General features: G+C 43.1%; 3 protein-coding genes across 4 annotated transcripts; 2 read left to right on the top strand and 1 right to left on the bottom strand.

Moving 5' to 3' along the window:
* The first annotated feature begins 968 nt into the window (after positions 1–968).
* On the top strand, positions 969–7,966 carry prmt7 (protein arginine methyltransferase 7). Its single transcript, XM_060061136.1, has 17 exons — positions 969–1,234; positions 1,574–1,610; positions 2,193–2,342; positions 2,881–2,989; positions 3,111–3,223; positions 3,418–3,647; positions 3,991–4,171; positions 4,567–4,694; positions 4,901–5,039; positions 5,148–5,231; positions 5,349–5,396; positions 5,544–5,633; positions 5,757–5,918; positions 6,277–6,351; positions 6,478–6,638; positions 6,898–6,994; positions 7,195–7,966. The coding sequence occupies exons 1-17, from the start codon at positions 1,140–1,142 to the stop codon at positions 7,363–7,365; spliced, it is 2,070 nt and encodes a 689-aa protein (XP_059917119.1). The 5' UTR covers positions 969–1,139; the 3' UTR covers positions 7,366–7,966.
* Positions 7,958–12,117, bottom strand: ciapin1 (cytokine induced apoptosis inhibitor 1). Of its 2 annotated transcripts, XM_060061140.1 has the most exons (9): positions 11,981–12,117; positions 10,873–11,035; positions 10,527–10,670; positions 10,221–10,300; positions 9,941–10,109; positions 9,760–9,836; positions 9,088–9,206; positions 8,743–8,824; positions 7,958–8,553 (listed from the first exon to the last, which is right to left on the bottom strand). In XM_060061140.1, exons 1-9 carry the CDS (start codon positions 11,981–11,983, stop codon positions 8,443–8,445), a joined length of 948 nt encoding a protein of 315 aa, XP_059917123.1. In that variant the 5' UTR covers positions 11,984–12,117; the 3' UTR covers positions 7,958–8,442. The 2 variants fall into 2 exon arrangements, with proteins under 2 accessions (XP_059917123.1, XP_059917124.1); XM_060061141.1 differs by lacking the exon at positions 11,981–12,117 and having other exon boundaries at positions 10,873–11,053.
* On the top strand, positions 12,087–15,709 carry coq9 (coenzyme Q9 homolog (S. cerevisiae)). The gene is made up of 9 exons (XM_060061139.1): positions 12,087–12,210; positions 12,679–12,901; positions 13,407–13,542; positions 14,014–14,156; positions 14,255–14,339; positions 14,705–14,809; positions 15,044–15,199; positions 15,279–15,332; positions 15,417–15,709. Exons 1-9 carry the CDS (start codon positions 12,153–12,155, stop codon positions 15,450–15,452), a joined length of 996 nt encoding a protein of 331 aa, XP_059917122.1. The 5' UTR covers positions 12,087–12,152; the 3' UTR covers positions 15,453–15,709.
* The last annotated feature ends 149 nt before the right edge of the window (positions 15,710–15,858 follow it).

The following is a 15,858-nucleotide window of genomic DNA, read 5'->3' as shown; positions in this document are numbered from 1 at the left end:
ACACTACAATGTCTGGAAAATTACTATAGTAAATCCCACACTATATTGTAGTATAGTATAGTAATCTATAGTATACTACACTGTGTAGTAACTTACTATAGTAATTACCATAGTACACTACAATGTCTGGAAAATTACTATAGTAAATCCCACACTATATTGTAGTATAGTATAATAATCTATAGTATACTACACTGTGTAGTAACTTACTATAGTATTTACCATAGTACACTACAATGTCTGGAAAATTACTATAGTAAATCCCACACTATATTGTAGTATATTATAGTATACTGTAGTAAATGCTGTAGTAAACTATAGTATTTTTTCCCCTGGGACAGTCACAGACCCTGTGTTTAATTAGCCCGAATATAATTGTTGGGTTAAAAGTAAAAATATTTATAATTATTTAAGTACTAGCCTAGTCTCGATAGTCCTTCTGGCAAGAGAATAAACAGTTTAAAAACATAACCCTTTTACCACCTCAAGTGAATTAACTATCCTTTCCCCAGTCAGATGTGTGTGTAAAGTCTGTCTCACTTGTATTAATTTTACTCTGAAATAACTTGAATGGAACTTTAGACATTTGGGGATAAGCAGCACAGCAGTCAGGTAGCTATTTTAAGCTATAATAAACTGCCCATTTTGTTTATTTAGGTGAAGCATTATGAAAAAAAATAATGCATAGAAATCATTTTGGCATTTTCATTTTCCATCTGGGCTAAGCCCCGGATGTTTATGAAACCTAGTAACATCCCTGGACCTTGGACCCATCAAAAACTAATTTCACAAATGCATGTGGTGGCAAGTGGAATCACGTGACAGTATTTGGACGTTGGATGTCCATGTCCTACAAGCCGCAGCGAGACATTATAGGACTGATTGGTAGCAGGCAGAGTGGTATATATAATCTCTCTCTCTATAAAGCTCTGGTAGCAGGGTAACAGTTTTGTCACGTGTTCCATTGACCACGTGATCAGAACAACGTGTGACGCTGTCGGTGAAAATGTCTGCCCCCTTGTAGGCAATGCTTCTGTAAAGTAAACTACAGTACCGCGGTAGTAATTGGACGTATAAGCTTGTCATAAACTAAAGTCACACAGTTAACCGGTGATCATATATTGGGAATCTATGAAAAAATGAAGACATTCTGTGGACGAGCGAACCCAACTACGGGTGCCCTAGATTGGGTGGAGGAGAGTGAGGAATACGACTATCATCAAGAGATAGCAAGGCAGGTTGCAATGGGGAGCATAGCATTATTAGCACAAATAAACATTTAATTTAGCTGCCGTGTGTTACCATACGTTTTATGATTGTTATTGTATTACAGAAAGCCAACTATGTTTGCTCTGTTGGTCAATCAGTTCACTTCATATCTTAAGATAGCACAGTATACATTTACATTGCCCCTTAATAAAAAATACTATCATGCTTTTAGAATAATGTCAATACATCTGGGATTTATTTTGGACAATGCACTGGCTTAGTAAGTCATTGATGCCAAGTCATTAGGATGGGCCATACACTTACAAAATCAATAATTGTAACTTGTATCTTTTTCTTGTATCAGGTCCAGTTATGCTGATATGCTTCATGATACCGATCGGGTGAGTTTGCTGAGCTGGTTTGAATGTCCTATCCATTCCTCAGTCTGTGGATCCCATTCAGCATTCAACAGACCTTGAATGTGATGCACACAGGATTAATCACACACATTAGGCAGACACAGTACACCTCCACTCATTCATGATGATCTATCATTTATCCTGGGCATCCAAATAGTATAATCTCTATGAGTATGTCTTTTAGTGCTAACTTTTGGGTGAAAATGCAACTCCAGTAATCACAGTGGAATGGAGTCCCTTTCTCAGGGGCAGGCTCATACATAGTGTCATGCTCATTGCCACTCTGCTACCTGAAGCTGCACATCTTTTTTAAATGTTTGACCTGCTGCCGCGGAGATGCACCGTGGGCTTTTCATTGACTCTGGAGGGTAATTTTTTGCTAAATCTACAAAAGTGACATTAGGAGGGCTTCTCCCACCAGACACATTAAAACATAGGTTATCCTCTAGAACTGTTTAAAATTGATTAATAATAATCCACTTAATTCATTCCTGGGACACACCCTACTTGGTCAGTTAATCTGTGCCGTTCACCTAATAACGCTTTGCCCTCTCTCTATTCCAGAACCAGAAATATTACGCGGGTATCCGTGCAGCTGTGGCCAGAGTGAAGGCTCGTGGTGAGAAGGCGACGGTTCTGGACATCGGAACGGGCACGGGCCTGCTCTCCATGATGGCACTCACAGCGGGGGCAGATTTCTGCTACGCCGTAGAGGTAAGACAAACATGAGCCAGACATTTCTAAAGAAAAAGCCCTCTATAATATATGCCATTATAGTTTAATGCAATTATAGCATTTCTATAATATTGTAAGGAAATGCTAGTGTTTGAGTATAGGTCTATAATAAGCTACAGATTATAACCTTCTTTGTGACCAGGGACCACACCAGAATTTGCAACAGGCTCCTCTTTGCTTATTGCTGAAAGCTCCTTTCCCAATAAATGTTTAGCCGAACCAATGGTTATTTTTAACACCAAAACATTCAGTGTTATAAAGCACTATTACATAAAGTTTACGCCACAGTGCTTGAATGCATTAAGGAGCTTTATATCTTCAAATTAAATCTCCCCAATAATCCCCAAAAGTTTAGAAACCTGCTTCTGCTCTTTATATAATATTCACAATGCAATGTATTACGTTTGTTTTAATTAATTTAACACATCCTTGAGGTTCTCCTCTTTGCCAATCTTAATCAGTTGTAGCTTATTGATATGAAGCTACTACCGATCTATTTTGTTATTTTTGTTTTCAGGTGTTCAAGCCCATGGCCGAGGCAGCAAAGTGCATTGTGGAAAAAAACGGCTTCTCCGACCGCATGAAGATCATTAACAAGCACTCCACAGAAGTCACTGTGGGGCCAGGTCAGACATGATGCCCACCCACAGACTGCTACGGCTATGTAGCTGGCTTATACGTGCAGTTATTTCTCTGCCTAAAAAAGATAAGTTTTAACTAACTAAAATAATGTTTGTCTTTTGACAGACGGGGACATGCAGACGAGGGCTAACATCTTGGTCACAGAGCTCTTTGACACTGAGCTGATTGGCGAGGGCGCGTTGCCTAGCTACGAACACGCACACCAGAATCTGGTGCAGGTATGTGTGTGTGTGTGTGTGTGTCTTTTTATCCCATTCATCAGGAAGGGTTGCATAGAGCAATCGCCGTCTGCAATGTCCTTTTGGGGAAGGATCACCTATTCAGGGGGTTGGAGTCCGAGCCGAAAGGGTCTTCTTTAGACCCCATTTGCTCCATTCTTCCGCTCGAATTGTCTCTTTACCGCCCCCTACAGGAGGGCTGTGAGGCCGTGCCACACCGGGCCACCGTCTACTCTCAGCTGGTGGAGTCTGAGCTGCTGTGGAGCTGGGGCCAGCTGCAGCCCGTGATGGTGGAGGGGGCCCGCCTGGCCCCGCCCCCTGCCGTGACGCAGTGCGCCGGGGCCCACTCTGTCTGCGACATCCAGCTCAGCCAGGTCTCCCCTGAACAGTTCACACCCCTGGGCCCTCTCTGCACCATGTTCAGGTGAGACAGAGAGAAGGAGGGCAGGCTCTACATAAGCTGTTTTTTTTTTTTGCGATCAAATCTTTATTTTCAAAAATACAAATGAACAGGCAAAAGCGTTACATATTTGGTTAAATAATAATATAGAGAAAAATAAACTCCACCTAGTACATACATACTTGCAAATACAGGTACAGAGAATTGTATAGACAGAAGCTCTCTATACACTCTATACACGCTCTCTATAAGCCCTTTTCAACTTTTTCGGCTTCTTAGTTTTAAGTTTTTTCTTTAGTTATTAACCTTATTATTCCCCTGTGTCGTCCCCTCTGCCCCACTCTTGGTTGTTTCCTCTCCCCACCAGTCTGGACTTCAGTAAGCCTGTGAGCAGCGCTCCACAGTCCCACACCTCTCACTTTCCAGCCCAGGCCAGCGGCAGGGCCCAGGTGGTTCTGTCCTGGTGGGACATTGACATGGACCCCGAGGGCTCTATCGTCTGCAGCATGGCTCCCAGCTGGACCTACCCTCAACCCAAAGCCGCACCGGTGGGTTCAGACCCTCACCGCCACATGCACATGATCCTCACACTCAGAGAAAACATGGCATTACATAAGGCACAACATGCAAACATCCCTGCCTACTTAGCTAGCTAACAGTGGGGTAGCATTTGTGCGACAGGGGGAAACCTTGGTATTGTTTTTGGTGTGGTGTTTAGTAATAAAAAATATGTTTTTCTAACCTTTAAACTGGAATCATGATGTTGTGTTGAGTTTAGAGGTCAAGGCAATTGCATACCCGGCGGCAGCCAATTTGGTCTTGGGGACTTCGTCCAGTACCAGACGACCCAAGATATGAGCGATGTGCTCCACGTGACTTTTATCTAGTGTTCGGGTCAAATTTATTGGAACTAATGTGGGGTCGTGGTTCTGTGTGGTTCTAGTGGCGCGACCACTGGATGCAGAGTGTTTACTTCCTGCCTACCGAAAGGAGTGTTGTGGAGGGGGAGGAGCTGAGCCTAACAGTCATCCACGACGACTACAGCCTGTGGTACGGCCTGCAGACAGACAGGTACCCACATCTGGTTCCCTCCTCTGCTGTGGGTCAACGCTGCATTCCTCTGACCACTGTTTTGTCACCGTCTCTCCAGTAAACAAAGAAATGATTACAAAAGTGGTCCAAATCTCTATGCACGCATGCATGCGTGATGTATGTGTCCCCTGCCTGATCCGGCAGCAGCTTGTTGTGACCCCGGGGTTTGCCCTCTCCTTCCTCAGCCAACAGGTGGGACTGAAGGAGCCCCCGCTGTGCCGGCCATGTTGTACCTGCCACGCCCACCTGGTGTGGAACCGCCCACGCTTCGGAGAGCTCAATGACGGCCGTCGCACGGAGAGCTACGTCAGAGCGCTGCGCAGCGTATGTAGCAGGGCTCGGGTGGGGGGGGGGGGGCCGGGCTGGCTTAATGGGACCCCACGATGCCACGCTGTGGGCCATTGTATCATGCCGGGTCTGTTTCGTGTGTAGGTTTTGGATGTAGACAGCGTCTGCCTGAGCGTTAGCGATGGAAGCCTGCTGCCCGTCTTTGCTCACATGCTCGGGGCCAAAAAGGTGAGACACTTGTCCTTAGTTTTATTTTGACTCTTAGTTCCAGCATTTGAATTGCATATTGTCTGAATAAACCATGAGCTTACAGTATTCGCTGCATTTGTCTGTCCTTTCATTCAGGTCTTCGGTTTGGAAAGTTCTAGAATGTCTAAACGGGTTATTGAACAGGTAAATGTACATGCATACACACATACATGTAAATCTCATCTTGATTGCATTGCCGTTCATATTAAGCGTATCAGTGGACATCTATGTCATCATGTGTACACCAATATGGCAATACACCAATCCATCCTTCCACATTGTGCTCTGCAGGTGTTGGAGGCCAACTCCATGAAAGGCGGCATGGAGCTCCTGGAGATCAGAGCCGACCAGCTCAGCAGCAACGACCTGGGGGGACAACAGGTGACCCCCTGAGCCCTGACCCCAGCACCTTAAACTCCCCTCCGTCCGCCCTGATCCGGCAGCAAGCTGCGGCGTCTTCAGTTCCATGCTCATACCTTGTTGTGACCCCCCCCCCCCCCCCAGATCTCCGTCCTGATGGGGGAGCCTTACTACAGCACCAGCCTGCTGCCGTGGCACTCGCTGTTCTTCTGGTACTGCCGGACGGCGCTGGCCAAGCTCCTGCGTCCGGGGGCCGCCATCCTGCCCCGCTCGGCCACACTGCGCGCCGCCGCCGTGGAGTTCCAGGTGAGGCCGCACTCGGACCCTCCAGAGCTGCGGCTCTTGGTTTGATTGGCCAGGTGCGCGCAGGTGTAGGCCCTCATTGGCCGCATGGTTCTACCCCTATTGGTTCGAACTTTACGGTGTTCATGTTTTTTTACTTGAGATTGACTGCATGTTCATTTCACACATTTCCATTCAGAAATTCCCTTTTGCATCGCAGTCAAATAAGGGACAAGTTGCCTACTTATTTTGTATTGTGTTTAGCAGTATGGGTGCCTATGATGAATGATTACCCTCTGTATCCCCATGCATGGAGTTTGGAGTATCGTCGTTCAGACGGGGGAGATGATGCAAAACGCTGTTTTAATCGTTGTCCCTCTAGGATCTTTGGAGGATACGAGCCCCTTGTGGAGCGTGCGAAGGGTTCGACGTGTCGCCCATGGACCAGATGGTTCAGGTAACCCCTTGAAGTCATTTGCTTACCTCTATGAAATCAATAACTTTCATTGGATTATTCTTTTTCTGTCTTGCCTACTTTGTTCAGTTTTTGAAATAATTCAAATTTCCGTCTCTCGGCCTTCAGCGGTCTCTGGATTTCCGTGAGTCCCGTGAGGCGGAGCCCCACCCGTTGTGGGAATACCCGTGCCGAGCTTTGACCCTGCCCACTGCCGTCATGACCTTTGACTTCACGCAGTGTGTCCCTGAGCAGCCAATCAACGCTCAGGGCTTCTTCCCCTTTGTCAGGTACACTTGATCTCGTGGAGGCTTGGACTCCATAATTACATACTGAACTCCCAAGAGTTAGAATATGCGTGGTGGTAAATGCTATATTATTCAAGTTGCTAAACAGTCTTCAAGTTCCGATAGTTATATCTCACTGGCCTCTTGTCTCCCATATTTTTTACATCCTACAATATCTTGATCTTAAAAGCTCTAATGTATAATAATCGTATTCTTAAGTGACCGTCGCATTTCATTGCTTGCATTCTGGTTGTCCTTCCAGGAGTGGCTCTTGCCACGGCGTTGCCATATGGATGGAGTACCAGCTGACCGAGGAAGTCACCATCAGCATGGGTCTCTCAGGAGATGTTGGGGAGCAGGTAAGCAGAAACCAAACCTCTTCTCATCTGTGTATGGTCTCTCTCTTTCACTTTTCCTAATATATAACATTTGTTGAGTTAAGAGTTCATGTTCTTTTGATCTGCATTCCCCGGTTTACTTTTGCTTTCGTCTGCCGTGATTCCAGTTACGATTGCTGCGTAGAGTCTTTATATGGATGCACTGTATGCCGTCCCCGCAGGGTGCTTGCGAGTGGAGTCGTCACAGAAAACAGGGCGTCTACTTTTTCCCGTCGCCGCGACAAAGCCTGGGGGAAGACGGCGGCGGCGGCAAAGTGTCTTACAGTTTCACCTTTGAACCCAGCTCAGGAGACATCAGTATGGAGTTCAACGTTGCCTCTGATTCAGCGTGATACGGATGCTGAAGATGTGAACTATAATTCAAACCCTATTTTTACATGTCATTCACGATGGTGACGCCCATCTGGTGACCCGTTTTGTGCCTACTGTATTTTGGATTTGCTTCTGCTTATTCTGGGATTATTAGTGCTGGGATTATAGCGAGTTCATCATACAACCGAGAACAAGACAAACTGAAATCTTTCTATTGATAGAAAATCCAAAAATGTGGGATAAGACAATTTTTTTATTGCTAGCGTTTGAGCGGAATGTCCTGCCTACTTATTTTTGCTGAACTAAAAGGTATTCAAGGTTAACCATTCTCAAAGAATAGAAGCTGTCAATTCATGGTGAAATTCGATCATGGTTAAGTCAAACTACTACAAATACAAAAAGGTATGGTAACACTTTACCAAGTACATTAATTAACCATTTAATATAAGTTAATGAAATAATAAGCATTATCTTAATTAATGGTCTAGTAATCTTTGCTTATGGCGTTCCTATCTATACATTAGTTCAACAATTGTTAATGAATGTACCTTTTTTGTAACATTTTACCGTATTTATGAAAAGATTGTTTGCTTTACATTACAATAAACCTCATTCAAATCATGTGCATTTATTATTTTGCCAAAATTTTCATCTATACAGACAAATATACATGAAGCTTGAAAATTCAAATTTGGGTGCTCTCATTAAGGTAATGATTGACTTGACTAACTTCATTTAGAGCCAGCATCTGTAAAGGATTTTTTATTAAAGTGACACAAATGCTAACTAAATCAGAAAAACCTTGACATCCTTCAATAACAAACAGTTGACGTGACTGATTAGATGTACTATTGTGATTTACCCGACCCTTGCAGCTCCACACTGAGTGGACCTTCAGAGTAGGTGCGTAAGTGAACTCGATTTTAAGCATTGGTCATTAACTTAGAATTGATCAATTGTCAATTCAAATGCCATCCATGTCAATAATTTTCTCCCTAAACCAACACTGCTTTTCATGTAAGTGGCGGAATGTAACCTAGAGGTCAGAAATGGGTTTGGTGCAACAAGTTGTGTTTCTTGTTTATGGTTCTGGGTCTTTAAGCATCGGTCAGGGTATTGTTGTCTAGCACGATCTTCTCTCCTGGCTTGAAGGCTGGCTTACCCATATGTGGGCAGCTAGCACAGCGGAACGCATCACCCAGGTAACACTGAAAAACAATACATCAGATGTCAATATGGAGATTACAAAAGCAACACTTTGAACATGGCACAGGTAAACGACAAGTCCTTACATTTACAACAAGGGCCTATCGTTTCATAAACACCAGGTTCTGTATCGGTTTTGTTGATCATTTACAAAAAGCATCTGCTAAATGCGCCAACTCAAAGCTACGTACACTTCCACAGGCAGACTTTGGTAGGCTGGCCTTCTGCACTCCTTTGGTGTCCTGCTCCAATTCCTCAGCCAAGCCGCACGAGCTGCACACAAACAAACAAATGGTTAATTAACCTACATATTCATGAATGCATGGCTCGCTGCTGCTCAACTCTGTAGCTCTCAAGAGGAAATGGTAGGTTATCTTACAGGAAAAAAAAAAAAATAATACCATTATACTGGGGCTATTCAATGCCAATTTGAAACTGGAGTTACTGTGTAATAACGGCTTAGGTAATTCATGAATCAAACTGTAGGGGGGAAGGATGTGTTGCTTTGCAGTATTTAAGGTTGTTGTTCTTCTAACCAGTCTTTGCAGGCTTTCTTCTTTTTGGCAGCCCCATCTCCACAAGTGGCTCGGAGGGAGGAGGCCTCTGGTTTCTTTAGGTCCTCTTCATCCAGCAGAGTGTCAGAATCCACCAAGTCCTGAACACAAGTAAGTGCTTGGTCAGGAGCCAGAACCAGTGCTCTAAAGTCAGACCAGGGCCCAGTGGAGAGCCCGCCCGCCCACCCGTCCCAAGGCAAGACTCAAGGTGGGGGGTTATGTCCTGTGCCATTTCCCACAAGCAGGCCTTGCCATCCCTCATCTGCTTCAGAGCCCTAGTTTACGGGTGTGTCCTCTATTATCTTCAAAGCTCTTAAAATTGTATATGTAATTAAGAGCTACATCTAGAAGATTTTTGTGAATAATTGCTGTTTTGAGGATTTGAAGGGCTTCTTGTACACTGCACATACCTATATACAGGATGTGTTCCATAGACACATACTTATACACGGTACGTGTCCCATAGAAACAGACCTATATACAGCATGTGTCCCATAGACAAACTGAAGAAAATAAAAGGGTATGTGTATATATATATATGTCAAATATATATACACAGACATACATTCATATTTCTTACAGCATGCGTTAATTGTACGAGTTAACATTTTTCTTTCTTTTTTGAAGACTTTGGAGCACATCCAGTTTACTTACCACAGCCTCATCGTCCATGTCATTGGCTGAGAGGGTCCACATTTTGGCAGCATTGGGATCAAGGGCTGGTTTCTCGGCTAAAACAACACAGTTGACCCAATAGCCCGGTCACATTTTATACCACACACACACACACACAAATTAGCTGAAATAACGCATAAAGTACAATTTTAAAATCTACCTGGCTTAGGCGTCTTCTTCCCAAAAGAGAGTTTGAGCTGGCTCGACGAGCCCACTTCAAAGTCTGGCTTGGCGGCCGACATGCGGGCCCTGAGCAGGGAGTTCCCCTGGTAGCCAGTGCTGCTCCTGAGAGAGCTCAGTGCGTCTGGACTCATCTCTGCTTTACCCATCTGCACAACAAACCGACGGCTCAAGAATAAGTAAGTTGGATTATGAAGTCATGGAAAAGGGTTTCTTGCGTACAATGTTCTAGAATTATGATTGACACTCCAGACACAGACCTCTGCAACAGACGTCAAGCCTGACAGCTTCAGGACAGATGCCAGTTTCTCAGCAGTCCTCACACTGTATCCATTAGTTCCTGTTACAGACAGAAAGAGGAGTTGCGGTAAAGATAAAATGAGAAACAGAGCCAGGTAAATAAAAAGAAACAAACAAAGAGATACAGTAGGTTGCAGACTGATGAGTGGATAGGGTGTTTGACCAAGAGCCCAAAGGTTCTGGGTTCACTATTCAATGTCTACTTAAATATCAGATTCAGAGGTCCTTTCCTCGGGACGGATGGGTGGATCTTATGTAGATCTCACCTGTGACCGGCTCCTCCATAATGAGCTTCCCGCCGGGCTTGAGAACCCGGGCCATTTCCGCCAGCGTTTCTGAGCTGTGGACAGACGAGCTGTCAGTGAGAAGGCAGGAGAGGACCCAGTCATAGGAGGAAGGTCTATGGGAGGCTGGAGGGAAGAAAGACAAGAATTAAAGCTTTAGGCCATCAGATTCATGGAATTGATTGTTCCTTTGCATTATCAAATTGAAATATTTCTGTCACATGATAGATTATAACCAAAACATAATTGTTTGATATGCGTGTGTCGGTGTGTATAATAAAAAAAAAGGTTGACATGATAGCGTAATGATATAAAATGAAACACTCACATGATAACAGCATTTCCATATTCTCGACTGATATTTTGCCATCGGTTCCAATGAATGCACCCACACTCTCCGCCAGCTCTTTGAGGGCCAAAGGGGATGATGGTTGATTCCACACCAGGAGCACCTTGTCTCCTGCCTTGATGCCAAGGTCCATTCTAGGCTTCTAGAGTACAAACATCAGCTTCAATTAAATAAATGTGGTGGCAGAAGTAGTTAGACAAAGATTGTCGTGGATTAATCGAGATTTAAAACACTTAGACTAATTCAAGAGAGAGAGAGAGAAATGAAATCGAGGGGTCCGGAGCAAGAATTGACAAAAGACTTTATCGTGCAGAAAAACAACAACGACGACAGCCTGAGTGGGTTTGCAAAGTCACTGCGGTTCACAGACTGCGGCGTCTTTTTATACACACAAACAGAGCAGCTTCTCCTTGAAGTGTCTGCCTCCATTCAGTCATAAATCCATCTTAACCTGAACAGTCAGCAAATAGACAACAAATGGTCAACAAAGATAGCCCAAAACACAAGGCTGAGGTCAGCATGCCTTATCCCCGTAGCGTCCTGCTCCTTTTTAGGGGCACCATCTGTTCTGAACCCAGACACCCAGGCCCCGTGTGTTTCTCCACTATTAGACACACAGACCTCATAATAATCATGGTTTACCATAGAATATACTCCTTAATTTCTACCACAAGATGTTCGTAGTAAAGGTATTGGTTTGACATCTCAGACAGATCTAATCAATAAAAGAATAAAACGTACAATTACCAACTCGTATGGTATGCCAATACGTTCGCAACCTAACCATGACACTGCACAATGCAGCCCAAAAACAACCACAGCTAGAAAAATAAACACAATGGATGTTTTTAGAAATTGGTAAACATTTCAGTTCATTGGAGAGTTCTTTGGAAAAATAAATTGATAGAAAATTATCTAATTTTAGTCCCTGTATTGTAAAGAACAAATGCGTAGTTATATGTGAAAGTCATCGAAACCTCAAGTAGCATGACGCAGAAAACCACTTGCTCCAAAAATACACAACACAACACATCAGATTCCAACCTGAATAGTATATAGAGTTTAAAGACTTCAAAACCTTTCTTACCATTATTAGGTCCCTTACTTCTGAATAAAATGAAATAAATTCAGATCGCGGCGGACATGCGAAAAGACGGTCAGGTGGTCTGTATTGCTCAAAACAATGACGTACACAACATGCGGCGGGTCGCTTAATAAATTCGTCACAACACTTTCTAAACAGTCCGCTGCAGCTAGATATGGCGGCGCTAGTACGAGGTTTACGGAGTGTAAGGGCATTCAGGGCCCTTGGCAGCGGTAATATACAAGCATTTTGTTTTAAGCTGAAGTAACTCCCCTTGATTTATTCAACGATTTAATTTTTGAGTTGCACAGGTGGTTTGAACCGAAAAACATTTGTCGTTTGCTTACCTAACCAATGTCACTTGACATTTAGGAAAAGGTGATCATGAAGGGCAGAATAAAACACGAGTTTGTTGGCCATAATGTTCATTCAAACTGACAGAATCATTGATTTAACCTTATTTCGAATTGACATATTCGAAACTGTTGTTGACTGGCTCAATATTAAACTGCTTCCAGCAAGTGGGGGGCGTTTCGGTCTTCCCAAGTAAATCAGTTGTTTACATACTGATAATTACGCTGGGATTTTTTTTCTTAATACTAGTTGACAGAATCATATGATATTGCTATTTTTCGTCTTAATAACCTCCATTGCCATCCATGTATATTATCTAATTGCATTATTCATTATTCTGACTTAAGTGTTGGCTGCACCAAAAACGACCCATCCCCAGTGTGCCAACCTGAGAAAAGGATTTCACTGCGCTGCTGTTCGACTGCAGGATGGATCAAAAGATGACAAAACTTCTCCAACCAGCTCCTCTTCCACATCCAGCCATGCTCAGTACCAGTCTGAGCAGGACACAACTGAGGCTTTCCAACAGGCTTCAGCGGCAGCAGAGGAAGGATCCAGGCCAAACACTAGGTCAGCATCATACTGTGTTTATGGTATGGATGAGATGGAAATAAAAGGTTGTCACGAATGCAGTTTCACAATGAATGCTACTGTAGATAAGATAACCTTTCGTTTTTTTTGCTGCATTCCAACTCTAATATTTTAGTGGGAAATGTATTGGCAATTTGGCATTATCATTTCGTTTTTACTTAACAATCGAAATAATTGTTGACATTGTTTCCATTAGGCAAGACATGATATACATGCAATGAATATTCATTTTCACCCTTATATTAAGACAAACTTGTCAGTGGCCTATCCATATTCATAGTCTTAAGTGTTAACATTTTGCCCCTACATAGTCATGGTTAATTTTAAGATATTGACTTAAAATGCCAAGCTTTTTATTCAAAACTCCATTACAAAGTTGTTTGCAGTGCTCATATTGCTAAAATATTATCTAAAGAGTTATATTACATTTTCTCTCATTGCTTTAAATATGCTGAATCTCCGCTGGTGGTTCTTGGTTGCTTAGTTACCAGGATCAGAGCGGGGAGCAGGAAGAACAGTATGAGACGGAGGAACAACTTCAAACTCGCATCCTAACATCTGCACTTGAGTTTGTCCCACTATATGGGTGGTCAATGGAGGCCATTGCAGCTGGTGCAGAGGTATGTTGAAGGAAACCCTCCTCTTAGAGGTGCAGTGTGTAGGATTGTGGCTTCTAGTTGTGAGGTTAAATTGCAGACAACCAAACACACACACACACACACGCACGCACGCACGCGCGCGCGCACACGCGAACCTCTCCTTTTCCAATTACGTAGGCGAAGCTACGATGGCCTGCACTTGCCTGTAAGGTGCCAGTAGGTATTCCCAAATTATTAAGTGGTGATGAGGTTCCTTGAGTCTGTAACTATGGGTCATGGTTGAAGTCGGTCCAAGTGCGTTCAGCAAGATGCTTTTTCAGTTTACTGCTTTAGAAAATGGCACGTCATTCCTGCTGCATCTGAAATGCTGGAATCACTGGTCTCGTGAACACAATGGTTAAGCCCCCCAGCCCCGATATACTTTTATTAAATTAGTCAAATGAACTAATACAAAATGTATACATTCAATCATTGTTATTGCATCTGTTTCAGACCATTGGGCTCTCCTCTGCATCCACTGGTATGTTTGACAATGGGGCTGGAGAATTGGTCCTGCACTTCGTTGCACAGTGCAACGCAGAGTTGAATGAGACCCTAGCTGAACAGCATAACCAGGTCCAGCTGGGCCAGGCTGAGTATGTGCACGTTATATGTTTACAATGCTATCCAGTATTGCTTTCCGGTTTTCGAATCAATAGTACACATTTCTTTACATGCCAACTTTGTGATTTAGAAAAAAGAAGACTGCAGAGTTCTTAAGGGATGCCGTGGAGGCCAGATTGAGAATGCATATCCCCTACATTGAAACATGGCCTCAGGTATGTTGTCAAATTGATAACACATGGCATCTTAATATGAATGGGAATTTACTTTACGAAATTGAACATATGATATAAAAAAATTCCAGGTGTCTGTGTTGAATACTGTAAAATTTAAACCCAATATCCATATATGTTTAGGAAGTGGTTTGTAGGTATAATTAAAGCTAGAGAGTTGAATACAATTATTGATTCAGTATTCCACCAGATTATTGCCGACAAAATATTCTATTGTGATAAATAGGCAAATTGTAGGGGAATTTCATGCATCTCAGTTGAAAAAAATAATAGTCCATTTGAAACACTGAATATTCTCAAAATGTATTGCCGGCTGTTTGATCCCATGACTGGGAATGTCCCTTTAGGCCATGAGTCTCCTGCTCCTTCCACACAACATCCCTGACAGCCTGAAGCACCTGTCCTGCCTGATCGACGACATCTGGTACCACGCTGGAGATCGCTCCACAGACGTGAGTTGGTCCCAGGCCCATAGTTATCAACCTCTCTTAAAACTCTATCAATATTCAAAGGCCCTCATACCCCTCTTCTCCTTTCCGCACCATCCCCAAATGATCCGACCTGCCACCACCCAGGTCAAATTAGGTTTTCAGTCTGGTTTAAAATCCTCTGATTACATTCTTATTAGACTTTATTGTTGTATTGCCACCTTAACCATGATATTTATGTGTTGTTGTTTTTTGTAGATGAACTGGTACACCAAACGAGCAGCGCTAACGGGCATCTATAACACCACAGAGTTGGTGATGATTCAGGACTCCTCCCCAGACTACCAGGATACCTGGGCCTTCCTTGAAAACCGCATTCAGGATGTTGTCAACATGGCTGGCACTGCCAAACAGGTCCAGTGTTATCCTATTCCAGTCTGCTAAATAACTATATATTTTAGATTTTGTCCCTAAAGTGAAATATGCTCTATAGGTGCAGTCCACAGGGGAAGCAGTGGTGCAGGGATTAATGGGAGCTGCCATTACAGTAAGTATTTTTCTTACTGTGAATTATGATGAGGTTTGTGTCTTTTAATTTAATTGGGAAAATGGTGTACTCCCTTTCCCACAGCTGAAGAATCTAACAGGAGTGAACCAGAGAAGATGATATTAAAGGCTCCTGTCAACCCAAGTTTCACCATACTCAAACATATGGCTTATCAATTTATGCTAAAAAATATGTTTATTAATTAGTAAAAAAGGCGTATGTTTATTGTTTTATTTTCAGTTGCAGAATCTGCACATTTCAACTGCCAGTGCTTGATCTCTCCATCCCAGAAAGCTGTATTCTGTTTGTATAATATAATATGTATTATATACTGTTGAGTCATTCTGGAACTCATTAAACTATTCAGTAGTTCAAAACCTCTTTATGTGTATTTCATACATCATACATTCATTGTCACCTCAATGTATTTGAAAGTGCCTAAATATTGTAAACAAAAAAAGTGCAATAAAATAGCAGACCTTTTATTTTGAAATCCGTTGACAGAATTGTTGACCCGGATGGTAAT

The sequence above is a fragment of the Gadus macrocephalus genome, chromosome 9, assembly GCF_031168955.1.
Source record: "Gadus macrocephalus chromosome 9, ASM3116895v1".
NCBI lineage: Eukaryota > Metazoa > Chordata > Actinopteri > Gadiformes > Gadidae > Gadus > Gadus macrocephalus.
Note: the sequence above shows the minus strand (reverse complement) of the source record. Positions and strands in the feature narration are given on the sequence as shown.

Excerpts from the sequence above, each read along its gene's own strand:
- coq9 (XM_060061139.1), top strand. The coding sequence starts at position 12,153 with ATGGCGGCGCTAGTACGAGGTTTACGGAGTGTAAGGGCATTCAGGGCC. Across the intron at positions 14,810-15,043 it reads CTGGAGATCGCTCCACAGAC|ATGAACTGGTACACCAAACG; the intron begins GTGAGTTGGTCC and ends TGTTTTTTGTAG. Across the intron at positions 15,333-15,416 it reads TAATGGGAGCTGCCATTACA|CTGAAGAATCTAACAGGAGT; the intron begins GTAAGTATTTTT and ends CCTTTCCCACAG.
- prmt7 (XM_060061136.1), top strand. The coding sequence starts at position 1,140 with ATGAAGACATTCTGTGGACGAGCGAACCCAACTACGGGTGCCCTAGAT. Across the intron at positions 5,040-5,147 it reads ACGTCAGAGCGCTGCGCAGC|GTTTTGGATGTAGACAGCGT; the intron begins GTATGTAGCAGG and ends TTTCGTGTGTAG. Across the intron at positions 6,639-6,897 it reads GGCTTCTTCCCCTTTGTCAG|GAGTGGCTCTTGCCACGGCG; the intron begins GTACACTTGATC and ends TTGTCCTTCCAG.
- ciapin1 (XM_060061140.1), bottom strand. Across the intron at positions 10,301-10,526 it reads TATGGAGGAGCCGGTCACAG|GAACTAATGGATACAGTGTG; the intron begins GTGAGATCTACA and ends TGTCTGTAACAG. Across the intron at positions 9,207-9,759 it reads ACATGGACGATGAGGCTGTG|GACTTGGTGGATTCTGACAC; the intron begins GTAAGTAAACTG and ends ACTTGTGTTCAG.